General features: G+C 34.0%; 1 protein-coding gene across 3 annotated transcripts in view; it reads right to left on the bottom strand.

The window, feature by feature from the left end:
* Positions 1-21213, bottom strand: part of pico (ras-associated and pleckstrin homology domains-containing protein pico) — a 209224-nt gene that overhangs the window by 72446 nt on the left and 115565 nt on the right. For 2 of the 3 annotated variants that reach the window (XM_076414049.1, XM_076414054.1), the window contains exon 3: positions 15160-15236. The exons of the other annotated variant lie outside the window; for it this stretch is intronic. In XM_076414049.1, the coding sequence (XP_076270164.1) occupies positions 15160-15236 (77 nt within the window). The remainder of the gene's footprint in view (positions 1-15159; positions 15237-21213) is intronic. 3 annotated transcript variants of the gene reach the window in all.

The following is a 21213-nucleotide window of genomic DNA, read 5'->3' as shown; positions in this document are numbered from 1 at the left end:
CGTTTCGTTGAGCAACGCCTTCTTGGTATTATTGAGATATAACAAATTACCGAATGTAAAATTGTACGATTATGACGTGGAAAAAGTAATTAAATTTCCTTACATATAAAAATAAAAGATAATTAACTAAAAAAACATTCGTTAAGAATCAGTTGAACATTGAAAAAGTATAACAATTCTTCAAGAAAGAATAGTCCCATTCTGGTCACTAACTAGGATCAGTAAGACTGGACGCGCGACAGCTATTTTTGTTAATGCATCTAATGTCATCCTGAAACTTCCAATATAACACGCCTTTCGAGAAGTAATTAGGTTTAATGTTATAAATATCATAAATATCATAATCATAAATGAATAAAACCATCTCACTTTTCATTTTGGAGTTATTCAAATTGACACCTCGTTTGAAAAAAGAAAGAAAATCCCCGAACCTACGCCACTGTCGGTTTCATGGCTTGCATGCAGAAATCCGAAACTAGCGTCCTAGTGCATAGGCCGCGAGAGCGACAGAGATAGTCGTCCCCTGCCTCGACGAGGTATAGAGAGAGACGACCCGTCAATATCGGCTATTGGGCATATTTATTGTTGGTCGCGCAACCGGTAGGTTAATGGTTATGTTTACATCGTCTAGCATCGATCCTAACCGGGACCTATTTCTTGACTAGCGCTGTTATACTACATATATTCCATTTAGAGAGAAGTTCAAAGTTTAATATCATTAATTTCGTGAAACTTTTTAAAGATAATCAAATATTAATTTCATCATATTTGTACTGTATCCTTATGAAATTTGGAATGACATTGAAAGTCATTTGTATTGTTAAAATATTATACGTAATACCGACAATTCGGGTTTTTTATGTGACAGGCATCAAAATCACTCCTTTGAAATAATTGAAATCAAACTCTACTGAGGTAGTACGGTACGGAATCATCATAATTCTTATAATAGTTTGATGGGGCTTGATAGGAATAATGGAGGTTGGGCAATTTATTTTTAGAAATACAAATAATAAATAAAATACTAATAATAGCAGTTAAAATGTTGCTCCTGATGTATAAATATTAAAACTATCGAATTTTATAGTACATTTATACATATTATATTCATTAAGCTCCATAAATATAGGCTCTCACCAATCCACAGACGCAGCAACAGTTATTGACCGTATATACACTTCAGTCTTTTTTGAAATAAAACTATAGACAGACTTATAAATAGATAGGTTTCACAAAATGTAAAAATTCAAAACCGAATATTCACACACATTGAAAACGTAGAATATAATAATTGAGAATGTAGATGAAACTATATAAGAATGAATTATTTTTGAGTTTTAAACATTTTAATTGTTGGGCAGTGATATCATCGAACCTTCAGTTTGATAGTAGTACCATTGTAAACCTGACTGACGGTACTACAATACCATTATAATCAATCTCCATTATTCAACACGTACTGCCGCGGTGTAATTGATGAACCCAATGACACCGAGATGAAAGACGGCCGATCGGGTCACGTAGAAGGCCACGACAATGGAAAAACACGTTCGTACATTGTTTTAAAAAAAAGGGCCACCCCTGATCAGAAAAACCTCAACGTTACATAATGGTTCCTTCATTAAACTTACGGACTGCTCTTACGGCTAAAAGAAACCGAATTAAAAATATCCACAGTGAAATTCCGCAGAATACGATATAGGTAAGGGAATGATCGGATTCTCTTCTCTTTTTCTACCTAAGGAGTATAATCGGTCATTTTAAAACTTACCGAAGATCGAGTGAAAACAACAAATAATTTAGAATATTTCGATTTTGTGATGCATTAACAAGTTTATAACAATATTAATTAAACTGCTGTGTTATTCTTAGTGTTGTAACTAGTGTTGGGAACTATCGACCGAAATTGACTATCGACTGTTTAGTAATTGACTACTTTTTACTATCGACTGTTTCAGTCGTTATTTTTGGTTCGACTGATTTTGTTACTATTTACTATCGTTTCAGACGTGTACTTTTTAGTTACTATTATTAGTTCTAGTTTCAATCGACTGATTTTTAACTTTCTGGCTCTGTCGTCCTAGCCGCGACCTTGACAATTTATACAGGAAAGGATTCGTACATCTTCGTCTGACATCACGAATTGAAAAAAAAACAGTCGAACTGCTAGTTTTTTGGCTATAGACTGCTTCGACTGTTTTCGGTTGGTAGTTCCCAACGCTAGTTGAAACATACATTTGTTTTAAAATATGGAAGAACAAAGGTAAGTATGGAATGTAGGGTATTCGTTTTAGGTCACTAAATGTAGCTAGATAGTCAGTTTAGTTGTCAATTTATTACTGGGATTCGACCATAAAAATAATAACAAAACTTGCAATAACTGTTAAAAATTAATGTCTAATTTTTAATCATTATATATTTTGGTAAGGAATTAATTTTTCTTTTATAGGTAAAGTAGTTGCTAGTAGCTGCTGTGAGAAAACTGATGAAACTTAAATTTAGGCTTTTGCGGGATGCAAGAATAGTGGCAGACGATACTTTGGAAAAAATCGAATAAACATAATATATAACATTAATCATCAATGACTGACTGATCTGATGACTTCTACTGTGAAGGTGGAGGAGTGAAACAAACAAGGAAATGTAAACAAGAAGGCGCTCGTTCCCTCAGACTGTGAATTCAAATAAATGAAAATGCGCATGTGATAAACCAAAATTACCTTCTGTTTACTGTAAATCCTAAATCCCTCCCATCTTCATTAATCTCTGGTTCTTCGCCCTCCGTATGGCGTCTATCTAAAAACGGTCCAGCTGCCCGATATTTCGGGCGGGAGGGGGGGGGAGAAGGTGAGAGGGACGTACGGGCAACGTCACCGGGCAGGTGGCGGTACTTCGGGTACGATGGGGCTCGTGCTTCGTTCCGAAATTTACTTTTACCCTGACATAACAACTTTTTATGGGATTTCTGACCTTGTCGTATTTCACGACGCTATAATCCGAGGGGGATGCTGACCCTCGTTAAGGAAGTGGCATCTGTGGGTGAGTGGCACCGATGCCTGTTTCTTCACGGTACCGTATTAATTATCGAAAAATAACCGGCTATTAACAAATACTAACTGTACTTGTTTTTCTAAAGGCCTGTTATCGTTTGATTATTAACATTTTTTTCCGTTGGGTTTTAATGAAAACAAAGGCCTTTGTTGCGATACAAAGGGGCTTTGATCAGTGTACGTTCCATCGAAAGCTTCGACTTTCTCCGGTGTTTTACTTAATGAAGCTCGTTGAGGTGAAGGCTACAGCATAAAACGATATAAAATATGTCTTTCATTATCTTGAAATAAATAGAAAGTCTAAACGATAATAACAACAAATTCAAACTGACGGGCGTGAGAAAACGGCACTATGCATTATATATTTCGAAGGTTTTAGTTACTTAGGGCCGTTGTGCTATAGTTTGTTAAAACTATAGCACAACGTTAAAGCAAGTTAAAACAATATTGGTGGAATTGATATTTCGTGTTTAAACGGTTACATCCCATAAAAACACCGTGCACAGCTCGCTATTAGAACTTTTGTTAGTTGCTCCAAAAGTGGTTATTAAAGTTCCATCCTAAAGCCAAAATCGAAGGAAAAGACTTCCTATAGTTTCTAAATACATCAATTCATATCTCCAAGATTTTTAACTGAGTTAATAAAGAAACCATTCCACAAAAACGCCTTGGACTATGACCATGTCATCATAAGTACACAATGGAAAGTAAGTGAAAATTGCTGCCATTTCCGCTGTAAAAATGGCTGATTAATGAACATTACAGAACTTATAAAGAATTTTATGTTGAATCAAATGGTATAATAATTTCTATACAGTCTTTAGTTTTTAAGTTGTACAATGAAAAATATATTTTCGAAAAATCAGTGGATTCCAGTTTATATCACATATTATAAAAACTATACATTTTAAGACATTTTCACATGGATTTTCGTTTTTTTTGCATCATAATACTTATATTTTGAAATTTGTATCTATATCCAGGAGGTAAAATTTTTGTCCACTTATTCCATATATATAGTCGTGAAAATTTGCGATTTTTTGTCATATTCATGATTCTTGCTGTCATTTCTGAACAAGCAATCACAAGTTAATGAAAATTACACGAGTTATAAAGAATTTTATTCTGAATCTAATGGTGGTGCAATAATTTTTGTACAAACTTTAGTTTTTAAGTTATACAACGAAAAGTATATTTTCCAAAAACGAGTGGATTTTAGTTTATTTCACATATCTTAAAAACTGTACATTTTGTGGTCTTCTAACAAGGATTTTCGTTTCTATCACCTTAAAATGCATATATGTTGTAGTTTTCATTCTTATCCATGAGGTAAAATTTTTTGCCATTTTTTCTATATATATAGTCGTGAAAATTTGCGATTTTTTGTCATATTCATGATTCTTGCTGTCATTTCTGGACAAGTAATCACAAGTTAATGAAAATTGCAGGATTTATAAAGAATTTTATTCTGAATCTAATGGTGGTGCAATTATTTTTGAACAAACTTTAGTTTTTAAGTTATACAATGAAAAGTATATTTTCCAAAAATGAGTGGATTTTAGTTTATTTCACATATCTTAGAAACTGTACATTTTGAGACCTTCTAACATGGATTTTCGTATCTTTCACATCATGATACTTATATATTGAGATTCTTAATCTTATCTAGGATGTAAGCATTTCGCCACTTTCTTATATTTCTGTTTAAAAAACTTTATTTCTTGAAACAATTTGTTAACAACAATCATTTTAATTTACTTGTCAGTAATCACTTGCGATGTGACGTCTATTTTATTGGATTATAGTCTTTACCCTAATAATTCACAAATAAATGATCCATTATAGTGACACAATCAACAATGTGCTGCACAATTGGGTTAAAGGAATGGGTAAAAGCTCGGTTGTAGCCCGCTGCGACAATCACTTCAATCGAGCTGTTTTCAACAATAATAAAGTTGCATTATCATAATTTACATACACACACACTTACACTATGATAAAATTATGCAATATAAAGTGAGTTATTTAAAAAAAAATTTGTTTTTGTACCTTGAAGGAAAACAATTTTAAAATGCTCTAATAGTAAAATAAACCAACAAATCTTAGCACATGCTGTAGATAGTTTATCTTTTAAACCTCTTCATTTTCTCTACTAAGTTGTAGTTGTGATGACAATCAAGGAAACGGTTGAGATAAAAGACCTGGCAGCTAACTACCAACCGAAACGAACTCCGCGAAAACGTTCTGTTCCATTAAACGGCAGCAGGACTTAGCCGTGCCATAAATCCGTCAATGGGAGCAAACCGTAAAGAGCGACGAAATCAATAGGATAAACAGGTGCAACCCAGTCTATAAATCAGCCGCCCTAACACCCAAACTGGGAAGAAATAAACGGGCACGGGCGTCGTTAATAGACCCGACCGGGCCGCCATATTGGCCGATGGTTAAATATAGAGCGATAACCATAAATAACCGCGTGAAATATAACTAATTTTATATACGGACGCGTTGTAGTTACAAGCTAAAACCGTCTGGGTCGCGAAGGGAGGCGACCGCAAGATCGCTAACACCAAACATTCATCGGCCGTTTATATTTTTATCGTTATCACTAGTAGGAGTTATTTCTGGAGAATACCAATCGGTATTCGATAAACTTCGATAGTTTCCGCCTGATTTTGCGACGTTGCCATTTACAAGCAATCGTAGGATCAACCGTACTACAATAGCCATTCTGAATTTAATCCTAGAGTATATTTCACCAAAATCACTGCTCATTGATTATATTGTAGCGATCTTGAGGCATGTCGAATTTTACATCATAGAATAACTGTCTACAAAATACCCAGAAATATAATCTCAGATGTTGAACAGGGGCGGAGTGCCAGCAGTGCCAACTATGAAACGATAACGATTATCTGGCACTTTGCTTGTACTTTACTTTTGCTTACTTTTATCCTTGTGCGCATACGTGGATTCTCCAGAACTAGACTCTTGTGTTATCATCGCTCTAAGCCATGTCTAACGGTGACGCGGCGAGACCGTCGTATTTTTTCGCTCGCGGATAACACGAAACGGCGATGGCGAGGCACGTTCCTACGACGAATATATTTTTTAATTACCCACTTACGGGTCGAACATTACAACACAAAGCCGAAATCGAATTACGGTCCTTTTATCGTAGAATAATAAAGAACGGAAGGTCCTCAGTATCCAACTATAATATAAACAATAACAGTTTTTGTTTTTAGCTAGTTATTATCAATGATTCATTAATATCATCAGCAATCAATATGAGAACAATTTTATTATATGTTACGTTATGTATGTTTATTACCTGGGGAAAAAACATAATTTTCAAGAAAATGGAAAAATATTTATTCGAAATATTGACCATTTGATTATATGCATCTATTAGACGTTATCGTGCTATAAAATCACTTTCCCGTGTATCGGGGCCCATTCTGAACGTTTTTCTATCAATTCATGGTTCAAATTGATCATTTGTTCGCGGTAGCGATCACTATTAACTGTTACACCAGGTCTCAACTGTTCGTAATATACCCTGGACCTACCAAACACAGACCATTGTCTCGTGACCGACACGATTTGACCTTGGAGTCGATCGACCGGCTTCGCCAATTTATAACCATGATTTCTTGCACTTATGGTTTTCAAAGTAAATCCACTTTTCATCACCCGTCACTATTCGATGCAGAATTCATTTCATAGACGATTTTTCGATTTTCCATTGGTCATACAATTGATGTGGATCTTTTGTATCTTCCCCATTGGCCCTAGTTGGTCGTCAATCATTTCTTGGGCCACATTTTTATAAAAATACGCAATTTTTGCTCGATCTTGCATTAAGAAATTTTGCAGAGTATCAATATTTACTATCACAATACAGATAAAAAATGTGGGAAATGAAAAAAGGGTGTGCTGATTGATAAGACCGCAATACGCTTGATTATTTATAAAAAAAGTAAAACATTTACGAGGGGGAATCAAATAGAAACGGTCATTTTATAAAATAAATTTATTGATCAATGGTATACACGAAAGCACATTTTTCAATGCATCAAACCTCAAACAGACATCATCCTCTAATTTTTGGTTTTGGTTTCCCGTTCAACAACATTTCATCTGGAATAAAATCACCCGAGTTCATGAAACTTGTGATTTGCAATATATTTAGGTTGAAGCCAAAGAAAATTGAGTCTTGATGAGCCTAGCATTGAACAGTGTCTCTTTTGTTCACTGTCACGTTACATTTTATGCTATGTATGCTCCCCTCCCATTAAAAGGTAGAGACAACAACATAATAACTATATTCTGAACTTGCTTTATCCTATTTTCTTATTTTTATAACAAGAGTGGTACCGGTTTAAGTCGTAACACAACAGTCGTAAGATATAGAAAAACATAGTTTCATCACAATTTATGGATACTTAAATCAAAACAGCATGGAAAAATATATTCACTTCATTAGTCAATCCATAATTTCATCACATATATTATAATATTCATTCACAAACACATACATTAAGTTTATAATCTATAGCTTTTTGATTTCACCTTCATTTGATGTTTGCCAGAAAAAAATAAAAAATAAATAAATAAAAGCTTATAAGTCATGATAATTTTTTGAGCTCAAAACATTTTCATTGTTGCGAGGTAACTAGATCAACGCAGATCAACTAGGTTGTTTTCAATCAATTCCTAGTGTTCCAAAGACCTATTCCAAATAATTGAACAGAAATGTCCTCAAAATAAACGGGAACAACGACAGTCTCGACAACAAGAACGTCAAACTCGAGCCCAGTCGGCCGTACACACAAACATACAATCTCCCGATCCAGTAAAATTTGCATGTAAACCGTCAATGTGGAAGCATCCACGTACGCGGAGCGGTTGCATACGGTCCGAGACATCTGCAGCGCCACGAATGAGACGTTTTATTTCAATTATACAGCGGGACGGGACGCATTTCGGATTTCGTTCACGTTTGCCGAGCGCACCTGAGATAAGAGACTGGGAAATGTAGCCCAGAAGACTTTTCCTGAATACGTAACCAGTTTAGGGAATCGATAGCCCAGGCGGTTACCATTGTTTCTATCAGGTCAGATGCCAGCCACAGAAACAGCGTAGAACATAAATAATGAACAACAGTTATTTGTATATGTCAGAAGCGGCGATTTCTGTATAAGAATTATTGACGACTGATTCAGATTCGTTTTAATACCAAATGATATTTTCTTTCTCATTTTATTCCAGTTAAAAAGAGATAAAACATTCGCCCTCTGAAGAGTGTAAAGACAACAAAAGTTGATGGAAAAAAAGGATTTATTTTATATTCGATTAGGTTTTGTAAACATAATATTTTTTAATAATTCAGTGCAGATATATTGTTCTTCATGCTAGAAACAGGAATCCAACAAAAACATTCCAACAAGTGGTTGGCAAAGGGTGTAATTAAGGAATGGAATGGAATGGTGAAGGATGAAGTATTTGAAATTTCCACTTGGTAAATATAAAAGGCCCCAGGGCTAAACTTTTCTCCTCCCTATCCCTGCATATCCAATTAAATCGAATTGTTGTGGTATGTGGTAAAGAATAACTACAATAGATATAAAGGTCGACAAAAATATACAAGCAAGAACTGTTTGCATACGTGGAAAGCAAACAAGATATAGCACCACCAGGGTCGATATTTGCTGCGGTATGACCACAAGAACTCAGATTTCCATCGGGGATAATTGCAAAACAACCAGACTTTCACCGACTAATTAGTCGTCAACCAACTAAACCGACACGAAGATGATGGACGACGCCATCGACGAACTAACGAAGGAAAAAAAGCCATTTTGGTCCACAAAAAACGTTCGTACCGTCTTGTCTCGTTCCGAAGCGAGAAGATAGGGGCAGGTGGTTGCTGGCGACTCCTGTCGACCTCGCTCGACGGGCAGATGGCGGTACTCGCGCCGCGCGCTCTTTTTACCCCGCAGGAGCCAGATTGGAAGGTGACAGGTGTTTCATCGGTCAGTCTTACCGACATATTACCGGCTTACAGTTCTCCCGTATTTAATTAGCCACGAAAGAAAAAATCAGACCGCAGTATGCACATATCAATTTATTACGTATTAAATTTACTGTTGTTGGCCGCTGCGTATTTTATATCAACTCAGGTATTAAGTTTTAAACGTTCACATATAAATTATAGGTAAGAGCTGGAAATCTAAAGCAAAAAATAAATTATGTTTTTCTCAATGGCTCTTCATTCCTTCATTCCTAACCTAACTAAATGGATAACCTAGTAATCCGAACCTTCCAAACAAACAGAGAGTTTCATGACAATCTGGTGTATCTGGGGAAGAGTATCCAGAATACAAAATTAAATTCTACTTAAAAATTGATGTTTTATTAATTAAACCTAAAAATTAAATTTAGACCCAAATATTATATATAATTTATAATTATAAATCATTCTGCTAAAGAAGTTAAAAAGGAAACAGTGCTGAACAGAATATATTTCTCTTAGAGGAGAGTCTTAATCTACAGTATCAGAAGTATCTTAATTACAAAAAGGAAAATCTATCTAGAACTTGTTGTTTTATTAGTTAAACCATAAAATTAAACTTAACCTTAAACTCAAAATGATATTCAAGTTATATTTTAAAAAATAATAAAAATCATACAAATCACTAAAAAATACGGTCCTAAATATTTAATTTTCTAAGATTTTTGTGAAAATTACGAAATTGTTGGTACTGTTTGAACGATATAACGAGTTATTGACGTGTGCGAAAACTCGCTGTCGCTTCCAAAACTCCCAGAATTGACAGATATTGGCGCGTGTATCCGGCTTGGTAATGGGTCAGTAGCAGCTGCCAAATCCATCGCAGTAAGCCATACATTATGAAAATATCATCATTAAGATTCACGACAATGCGCATAAGCGTGCTAAATGTATCTTATAAGGCAGACATAAACAACATGTGAACATAATAAAACTCCCCACGTGTGTCATTTTCGCAACGACCTGTTCGATGTAAGTTGAAATATAGTTAAGCCGGATAAAATGAAGATTTTAATTATCACGGGTATATAAATAAATCGATGCACGATTTTGAAATACCCTCCGTCGCTTTGTCGTCCCAAATACGAGCCGTTGGCAACCGAACAACGCCAGTCGCGCGATTTCGACGCGAAAAAAGCCACAATTAGGACGAAAACGAAACAAAAAAACAACGGAAGATTTCGAACGGCGTCTCGACAAATCTGATCGCGTTACCCTCGATCGGGTGGCACCTGCGCCAGGTGCACCACTAGCCCGCCACCAGTCCCTTGGCCACGCAAATCTACCCGAAATTATCGACGAAATATGTAAAATAACCAATGCCGGTTTTACCCCGCGATATGCCGGACCTTGCACCACCTGAAAACTGGTTTAAAAAAGCACAAACAAGGTATTTTTATGTTTCTCAAAACACATTTATTCTTATACATTTCAAACGATAATTAATTAATATATGTATCGTTTTGATCGATGACCTCTTGTCATTTTTATGTTAAAATCATTACTGTATCATTGTAAAACTTTAAAGATTTCTGTTTGAAAAACTTGCATGCAAAACATGAAAAAACATGCAGCATTATCTTCCTTGATGACAATGGACTCTGGATGCACTAATAACAACTCATAGGCCAGAACACCTACAGAAAGCCTTGAACAGATAGAATATGATATTAAGAGAATATAGAATGATAATAAATAAAAGCGGAATTAAAGTTATGATGATAAAAGAGGCAGAAGTAATAAACATCCAAACTGAGGGTATAAAAATAGAACAAGCAAATGTATTTAAGTATGTGGGTGCAAAAGCCAGGAGATGGAAATGGATGCCTGAATTGGAGAAGTCATGAATTTGTACTTTGGTGTAAATAGAACATTCATTAATAAAAACTTGACATCAATCCAAATTAAGTGAAAGTGTACAAATCAATTGTCTTGTTGTTGGTATTTAGAGATAACAGTAAGAACAAGCACCAGAAATGAAATACCTCCGAAGAATCAGGGGTGTAACAAAGATGGACAAGATGCGAAGCCATGAAATAATAAAAGACATCAATATTGAGTCATTGGAAGAATACGTAAAAACAGATAGAAAATATGGGAAGCAAGAAAGAACTGGAATAAATGTACCAAAGAAATATTTCAGAACAGTGGAAAAACAACCGAAGCAAGAGAACTTCAGAAGATCTTGTTTATTTTATTTATATAATTTACAGTATTATATTTATTGTCTATATAATAATTATGTATGTTATGTTTTGTCATGGATATAATACATTATCAGCTACTAAATAATACAATAATGCCGAAAAGAGTAAAATTACAAATAAAAAATAAATAGACATTATTTTTTAAAATATATTTTAAAGTCTCCTTTTTACCAACGATGGTTTATGAAGGTTGGTTCAGAACTACGGTCCTCGGCGTTAAGCCTACCGACTGGCGAGTGACCAACTTAGAAATCATCCCAGAAGACATCCGGCCTTACCCAGCCTGGATACTGGCGTGACTGGACAAACACAGATATTGCACAGTCACAAACATAAATTTACGAGCATGTCCCAGCAGGATTCGAACCCGTGACTATCGCAATAGTAGGTGGACCGTCCTGTCGCCTTTATCATTGCGCCAACCAAGCCGGCGACATTATTAATAATTTATTTAATCTTCACACTCTGGTCAGATACAAAAACGAATCAATACAGACTAATTAATTGTATAAACAATAACATACTGTTAATTTCTGTTTCGATATAAGAGGCAAGACGAGACATTTTTTGCGGGAGTGTGCGTACGTCTCGAATACTAATCAATTCCAGCTGATAAAGGACTGCATCGCATGGTAGATGATCCAAAACACGAGCCTCTGCCAATGACCGATTGCGACACGGCGTAGCGCCGCATTTCTTGGCGCCGGCCGTCGCGGTACCATATGGTATTATTTATTATTGTTGTTGTTATTTGCTGGTGAAGGCGTACAGCGGGTCGGGCTAGCTGCGGCGCGTATTCAACACGATTTCTTTGTGGAAACTGGGCACGTATTAGGCCTATGCGAGAGAGGCCAAGAGTCAATTTAAAAGTGGAACTGTTAAACTCTTGCTCCGTAGATATCGTAAGAAGTAAGGTCATCGAAAGTTGGTTAAAACGGACGATGTTCATAGTTAAAGAAATAAAAATAGAAATAGAAAATTAATAAACGCAACTGTAAGTTTTTGTTATAATCCAAATGCACAGAATTTAGTTGCAAAATTTATAACTCAAGAACAGCTGGACCTATTTTAATAATCTCAAATTTGTTGGATTCATTTCCCCGCGGAATAACAGAGTAAATATTAAGATATGGGCAAAATACACGGAAAAAATTATACCAAAAGTTAACAAAAAAATAAATTAGGTTTGGTTTGCTTTGATTTGGTCCACCGTAAACCAGTGATAATAAAAGATATTGAAGTACGGAAAATACTCTAAACATTTTCTTGGCAATTGTACTGCCTGTATTGTACTATTTCTATCAATTTCTGTTTCTGGGTCCAGTCAAGGAATAAAAGTAACAATTTGGAAAGAGGTTAATATTAATAGAGGTACCTGAAACAAAATGGTACATAACGAATGGCAACAATTGCCATTATCAATCCACATCACTACGTCAATCAGTCATCCGTATCACAGGACTAACAATACAGAATGTATGACAAAACTCTAGGAACATTCCAGTACTGCTACATGTCAGTAAAATTTTATAGTAAATTATTTTATTTGTTAATATATTACTGTACATAGTATTACATTTTAACAGTGTAGCTTACACATTAATAACATTGCAATTATCGAGTTACTGTTAAATGTTTACCTGAATATGTTTAAAACTTTCAATAAATAAACACCACACAATTTTAATAGTGTAGCTTCATTGAATACATATTATTAAAGATACGCAGCCTTAAAGCCATCTCTTAGGAATAACCGAAATTACTTTTCGAACAGGCCGACATAATATATGGTTCATATAACTGACAATAAAATAAGAAAGTACCCGGCACTCTAGATAATTGAGGTCTATAATTATTATCCTACTTGCTTCGAAATGATTGATGTTAAAAATCGGGTGTTATGGTACGACATATTACAGCCAGAAGGCCCGGTGCCACCGGTGGGCGGCACCGCCCTGGTTAGAAACCACTAAATTATATGAATTGAGCCATCACCACTAACCCCGTACACTAAGTAGCTTTTAGGTTAGGAATTTTATTTATTGCGTTCACATCAGACGGAAATAATCAAAGCCCGGCGGCAAGTTTTACGATATAAAATAAATAAGAAATCCCAATTATACTACCCCGCAGGAAAAGGGAGGAATTCAATTACGCCGGGCGATCAGCGAACCGAAGAAAACACCTTTCAATCCTGCAAATTAATAGGCCTTTTTATGGCCGGCTTCAGGTGGATATCTACCCTACATACTCTCAACAATTAAATATAAATAAGAAAACGGGTCCAGGCATGGGGAAGGCGTCGAAAATCGACCGAGCTTCGAACACGACTACTTAGTGAAAAAAAGGGTGGAAAAAATTAGGGCTTCTCCAACGAAGGAATTAAAACTTTTTTCAATTACCAAAAAAAAAAGATAAAATTGATTCTTGAATGCTAATCAATAGTTGCTCTAATAAAAAGTTAGCTCTTTATTCTCCATTATCGTGTTATAGATATGATGACCTTAACAAAGAAAGGAGTATTCCAGATGCATAGCTATGAAATGACACTATCCATATAATACTTGAAAGAAAATTGGCAGAAAATTGCAAGAAAATCGTTATTGTCTAAAGAATAGCATTTGGAAACTGCGAGAATAGTATTATTGAAAGCAAGTGGCTCATTATTTCACACATTTCTTAACATTAAACTGTTTATTAATATTTAGCAGCACTGTCCATAGCAGCCCATGGAACTAACTGATGAATAAAAAACTAGATACTTCCACGTCCACTAGAGTCTACTTTTTCTGCCAGGTCGGCATTCAAATCTTATATCAGGAATATCACATTATGTTAAATATAATTTTCCGTGTTATTTAGCAATTGAAAAAAAGAACAACATAATTATGGACTCACATACACAACAAACAAAACAAATGAGGTCTAATCTCAGTGTTATTTACCTCGATATTACGTTTATAAGATACTGAAAGTAGTTACGTAGTCAAAATGGTAAATACTTGCATCAGAATGGTGTTCATAACAATAAATTGCAGATGATCAAACTACATTTTCGTAAATTTTTTCTGCCTGAACAAAAATTAAGAACTTGGAGATTTTACCAATGTATAATTACATTAGAGGACCTTACACTATCGATGCCCTTTAGAGTATTATAATTATAATACAAAATTATTGACATAATGTAGAAATAAGACTGATAACTATACAAATAGCCCAGTAAAGTCAAAACAATTACGCCAGGCACGGATTTCGAGTATTTAAAATTGCCTTGCTCCGAACGTCAATTTCTTGCAAATCTATTTTATTACAGAAGTAACATTTATGCCTGGTAAAGTAAATACACAGAATTGTCAAAACCTATTCACTGTTTACTCAGCAGTGATTTTGTAGTAATTTTCATGATTGATTTTTGGTACTGACAGATACATATCTACTTTAGAACTCAACGGTAGGAATTCCGACCTCTGATCGATATCCTACATCCTCCCAATAATTAAATGTAAATAAGAAAATCCACTCAGCCTCAAAAACGACTCCTGACTGATAAAAAAAACGGTGGAAAAAAATTAGAACACGATCCGAAGGCGGGAATAAAAACTTTTTTCATTTTCCGAACGAAAGTCAAAAAAAAAAACTTGACAATTTTCCAATTTAACAGGAAGTTCGCCGAATCCTACCCGGGGAGTGGGCCGTCGGTTTTATTAAAAGCTCTTCGTCGGGGCCAGATGCGGCCATCGAAAACAAATATCGGCCGGTGCGAACGGCAGGTTAATGCTACATAAATTTGAGGTCGGATGGGAGCTAGTTAAAATATACTTACTCTGAGATAAACAACACCGTGGTCGTAAATCGGATGAATATCCTTGATGGTAGAGGGTATATATCTTGCTCACTCACCTGTAAATAAATGGAAAATATTAAAATTCAATAAACAATACGGGGGAAGTATCGATACGTATGTTTACACCGCGTGTCGTAACTGACGCGTGTTTTAACCAAGAGGAAAAATTAATGGTTATAACATTCACTCAACACCAGCTTCCATAAATTTCTTGGAATATATCTAATATCTAATAAACGAATATTCTTTCGTTTATTTATTTAGAGTAGAACTACTATAAGTATTTTATAATTTTTTACAAGAATTTAATATAAATTATTGATGGTAAGAAAAATGACTTAATGCAATTCGAATTGGATTGATTCGAAAATGGAACCAACCAAGCTTGTAACGTTATGTTGTTTTTTCTAAGGGCTTGTTTCGCCATCTCCATATGGCAAGATATATTCATAAAGTTGTACAAAATGCTATACAATACATTTTGTATTTTAAGATGAATTAAATTAAACTACACGCCTTTAAAAAAAAATATGTCACATATCTTGAAAAGTGTAATTGCTACAGTAATTTAACCTGGATTTTCGTTTGCTTCAGCTCAAAATATATATATTTTGAGAGTTTCATCTCGATTCTAAAGGTAAAAAAAATTCGCACTTTTTCCGTGTATATAGTCGTGAAAATGTGCGATTTTTTGCCATTTTCAATTATTTTGCTGTCATATCTATTCAAATAATCATTCGTTCGTGAAAATGACAAGAATTATGAAGAATTTAACGCTGAATCGAATGGTAGTATAATAATTTCTATACAACCTTTGGTTTTTAAGTTATACAATGAAAAGTGTATTTTAAAAAATTGGTGGATTTCAGTTTATGTTATATATCTTGAAAAGTGTAATTGCTACAGTAATTTAACCCGGATTTTCGTTTGTTTCAGCTCAAATTACATATATTTTGAGAGTTCCATCGTGATTCGGGAGGTAAAAAAAATTGACACTTTTTTCATGTATATAGTCGTGAAAATGTGCGATTTTTTGCCATTTTCAATTATTTTGCTGTCATATCTATTCAAATAATCATTCGTTCGTGAAAATGACAAGAATTATGAAGAATTTAACGCCGAATCGAATGGTAGTATAATAATTTCTATACAACCTTTGGTTTTTAAGTTATACAATGAAAAGTGTATTATTAAAAAATTGGTGGATTTCAGTTTATGTTATATATCTTGAAAAGTGTAATTGCTACAGTAATTTAACCCGGATTTTCGTTTGCTTCAGCTCAAAATACATATATTTTGAGAGTTCCATCTCGATTATAAAGGTAAAAAAATTTCGCACTTTTTCCATGTATATAGTCGTGAAAATGTGCGATTTTTTGTCATTTTCAATTATTTTGCTGTCATATCTATTCAAATAATCATTCGTTCGTGAAAATGCCAAGAATTATGAAGAATTTAACGCTGAATCGAATGGTAGTATAATAATTTCTATACAACCTTTGGTTTTTAAGTTATACAATGAAAAGTGTATTCTTAAAAAATTGGCGGACTTCAGTTTATGCCACATATTTTAAAAATTATAATTTTTAAAGCGATTTAACTTGGATTTACGGCTTTTTTTCGCCCAAAAATACATATATTTTGAGAGTATTATCTTTATCTGGATGGTAGAAAAAATTGATAATTTATTGATGATTTAATCTATATGCATAAAAACGATTTTCTTCAAAACATTGGTAATAATAATTTTCCAGTTACAAACTGGGCAACGTCGTAAATTAAAATTTTAAAGATAATGTGACAATATTGCGACGTGCTGGCGTCATAAATCTTGATGACGTGTATTGGGTGTTTTCTTGGATAGGCTATATGTAGATAGTCTTATTCTTATTCTGAAGGTAATGAATATTTGAGATTTTTTGTTATCTTATCATATTTCTTGACCCAATACCGATTACGTCGCTTCATGTGCAACTCTACGCTGAGCGTAGATATATTTAGAGCGTCTATTTTGCCACCCTTTACACGTGCAGGATTTTTTCATGTGCACATCTGTCTGTTTTAAGTATATATGTCAGCTCATTAATATATTTAAAGCTGCTTAAATATGTGTCACAGTATATTTTTCGCGGAATCAAAATAATGTCAGAAACAATTATGAGAACATCCTCAGTTATAACAACAGAAATAATTTGTATCTAAACAAACAAAGATATCCGTAAAGTTATAAGGTTACAAGAACTGAAAAATAAGTTAAAAAATCAATTATTATAAAACATGTTGTACCCCATATCATCTACATAAATTAAAAATTCAGCAGCATTCCTGTTTCCTGCTTTCTCTTGCCTTCGCTCCCGATCCGTATGATTTATATTACACTAAGTGACGTATCGGCCGCGGACCCTTTCCCCGGATGAGGCACGACTCTAATCCCTTAATCTCGCACGGTTTAAAATCTGACAGATACGGAGTGGCGTAGCGAGGAGGATCCGCGTGGAGGTCGCGGCGCGTTCATTAGTCGGCAGAGGGTCCGTTGAATTTACTGCCCATTTTCGAATATGTTTATCCCCACGAAATAATCTGATATTAACGGTTCCTTGGTGATATACGATGGTAATTTGGAGGCTTATTCATCATAACACTCACGTTATTACGGGACGTATCACAAGACCGGTTGAAATTTGACCTAATTCGAGGTCAATTAATACAAACTGTGCGAAGCAATCTGTCCAGTATTCCCTTAGATTCTCATTAAATACCTTTTTAGTAAAATTATTTTTCTTTAGTCTTGAGGTAGGCTTCAACTTCAGCAATTAGCTCTTCATTTGAAGCAAACTTTTTTCTGTTGCTGTTAGAGCATTCTTTTGACATTTGCAAGCAATAACCTATAGTTAACTGTTCTTTCTATCCACTACCTTGAAAACAAAAGTTGTTTCGCAAAAACTACTGTAACTTATAAACTGAACACCTAACTATCATGACATTTTGATACGTGACGTTTGAAGATTGGCAACTGGTGAATCGCCTGCAACTGTCTCAACGGGATCTAGTTAGATCAAGTACAAGAGTTTAAATACTTGGGATCGACAATACAAGAGAAGAAATTGGTGTCTACCGCTGAAGTAATAATCCGTCTAGCTACAGGAGTTAGTTATTGCTCTTCGAAGATGGTGCGTGCGGAAGACAAGTATGATAATGATTAGGATTAAAATTTGCCTTTTTGAACAATCTTTCCAATCTTCTTTTATGGCTTCGGAACTTGAACACTGTCTTTCAGATGCTAAGGTTATGGCAAATTCTACATCTCCTATAAAGATCGTTATTAAAAATCACGGCATTAATTTGATTTCATCACCAGTTTGTATACCAGTGTGTCTAACTTTTAAATGAAATGAAAATAAATAGTTATACATTTAATAAGGGCTATCCTATCTGAAGAACTTTATTTCAATATATTTGACATAGCAACAATTACATCCTTGTTCCCATCAATGTAGATAGATAAACCCTCCGTGGATTTATCACGCTTAACAGTCTAATCGGTCGTAAATATCAAAAATAATCATGGAATAACAATGACCATATTCTGTTTCATGTTAAATACTCTGGTCTAAATCGAATATAAACACGATCAAGGTACAGTAATGTCGGAATTAACATTCAGATAACACCGAAGCCGATAAATTCCGTAAGAAATATGAGAAAATATATTTTTTTGGTGAGCACGAGAAGTACGTGTCCCCGTGACCTGCATACATATATATATCGCTACATTTCTTTCCGGGTATTATATTGTAGTTCGATTCAGAAGAAAATAGCGCACCATTCAAACTAGATCCTCCATTAAAACCGAATTATCTAAGGAATTATATTGAGATACGCTATTAACGGTTTATTAAAATACAATATGGACGTCGTATATTTTCTCATGACCTTATTACTCAACAATTTATCATTATATTACGTACGGAGAGGTCACAGCAAACATAACTAACGTTAATTAATTATTTTGAGACAATATAATGAACTCTAAATCAATTAAATTCTCTCCGAAGCAGCTGGAGTTAAAGTGACAAGTACAGAATCATTTACTGGATCTAAAAATTGTTATGCTGGGGAATATAATTTTATTATTTTTTCATATTTTTCAAAGCTCTTAGATAAGTCTTCAGAAACCTAGCACCAAGAATTGTTACAGTATATTTATTTCCAATTATATATTTGTTTTAAATTAAATGTTGTTCCTTCTCTTATTTCCAAGGCCAAAGCTCTCTCTGAATTTCTGGAACATTGCTTTACATTTTTATTTGGATTAAAACAAAAAGATGCATTAAACAAAATTATTAAAATGTGACGACTCACCATCAATCAATTTATTTTATTTATTATCATTTATACACTATTCTATTTTGTGTTTTTAAAAGGTCCCAGTTCTAGTAATGAAAAAAATGACCAATGAGTTTACAGAGATAGAAAAAGGGAGTTTCGATTTCGATTCTGAACCGTATTTTTCATAGCATTAACTTAATTTTTATCGTTGATTTCATAAATTTTTGTTACAATTTTAAATTCCAGTACATTTTATATTGTAGCGTGTTTTTCTTAATAATAATTTGATCAACGAGATCCGAATCAGAGGCAACTTTTATTTTTATTTACAAATGCGGATTCACCGAAAATATCAGTTTTTCGAAAGAAGAATATATAAATAGCAATATGATTGTGTCAAAACGAACGATCCGCGCCACCAACAATTAGTTGTTTATAATAGACGCTGTTATAGCGTTCTGAATGGCCTCTATTCAACTAGAAGCCGACCTAGATAAAAATTCGTTCACTTGTAAATAGTCCGAGGCGGATGTTTCGCTTGATGTTTGATTAGCCGTATGGGAGCACGTGCGTTTTTTCATCATACTCCGTCGTCAGTTCGGGGAATCGAGCATTAGATATTAAGTAACTACCATACATCTTTGGTCTTGCGACTTTACCTAGCTAATTTTCATGGTCTTTTATCTTCTAGATAACGATAAAGGTCACAAAACGTATATTTTTTGATATGCTGTGCTAATTTGAACGGAAATGTTCACGATTAAATACATACAAGAAAGTGGCAACTTTTTCTACCATCCGAATAAAGATAAAACTTTCAAAATATATGTAGTTTGAGGTGTAGAAAACGAAAATCCATGTTAAATAATTTTAGAATATACAATTTTAAAGATAGGTGACTAAAATGAACAATTCATTGTATATCTTATAAAATAAAGGTTGTGTAAATAGATACCATTCGATTCAGTGTAAAATTCTAATAATCCCTGTGATTTCCATTAACTTACGGTTATTTGAGAGAAAATGAGAGCAAAAAATAAGTAAATCGTAAAAAGGGTAAATTTTTTTATCTCTCGGTAAAGATCAAACTCTCAAACATTCGTGCTTCGAGGAGAAAGAAACGAATAATAACGTCATCTCTTATACTATTCATAAAAAAGCAACGTAGAAAATTTTAGATTAATTGTTATAAATAATAAAACGCTCATATATTAAGATCAGATGAAGCGTGATAATTTATGAACACCACTGTCAAAGTAACGACAATAAAAACCATTCGGTATTTAAAAAGTAACCAGTAAGTGCCACCATAACAATATTAACATAAAATATAACGCCATAATGGCTTTTGAAGTGGTAATTTTTGATAATTAATCACCAACATATGCAAATTAAAGGAATGCATTAAGAATGGATCAACTAAAAACGCTTACTTAATATGGAAATATGGTTACTTGATCACTTTTACTTTTTGTCTCATTGCTTCTTGTATCAGTTGGTCAAGTCGTATTTATGAGTATGGAAGACATATATAAGTATAAAAACATATATTTTTGATTTACTTAAAACTATTTTATAATAAACATAGAACATTTTTTTATTTATTAAAACTAGTAATACAAAGCCTATGCAATATTGAGAAAGACGGCAGAGCACATACCTTTATTTTCTAGAGATTTTTCAGTTACATCTGTAATTCGACGT

The sequence above is a fragment of the Rhynchophorus ferrugineus genome, unplaced genomic scaffold (assembly GCF_030347505.1).
Source record: "Rhynchophorus ferrugineus isolate W39M unplaced genomic scaffold, kcgeb_rfMv2 rfM9, whole genome shotgun sequence".
NCBI lineage: Eukaryota > Metazoa > Arthropoda > Insecta > Coleoptera > Curculionidae > Rhynchophorus > Rhynchophorus ferrugineus.
This window is presented reverse-complemented; position numbering and strand designations above follow the sequence as displayed.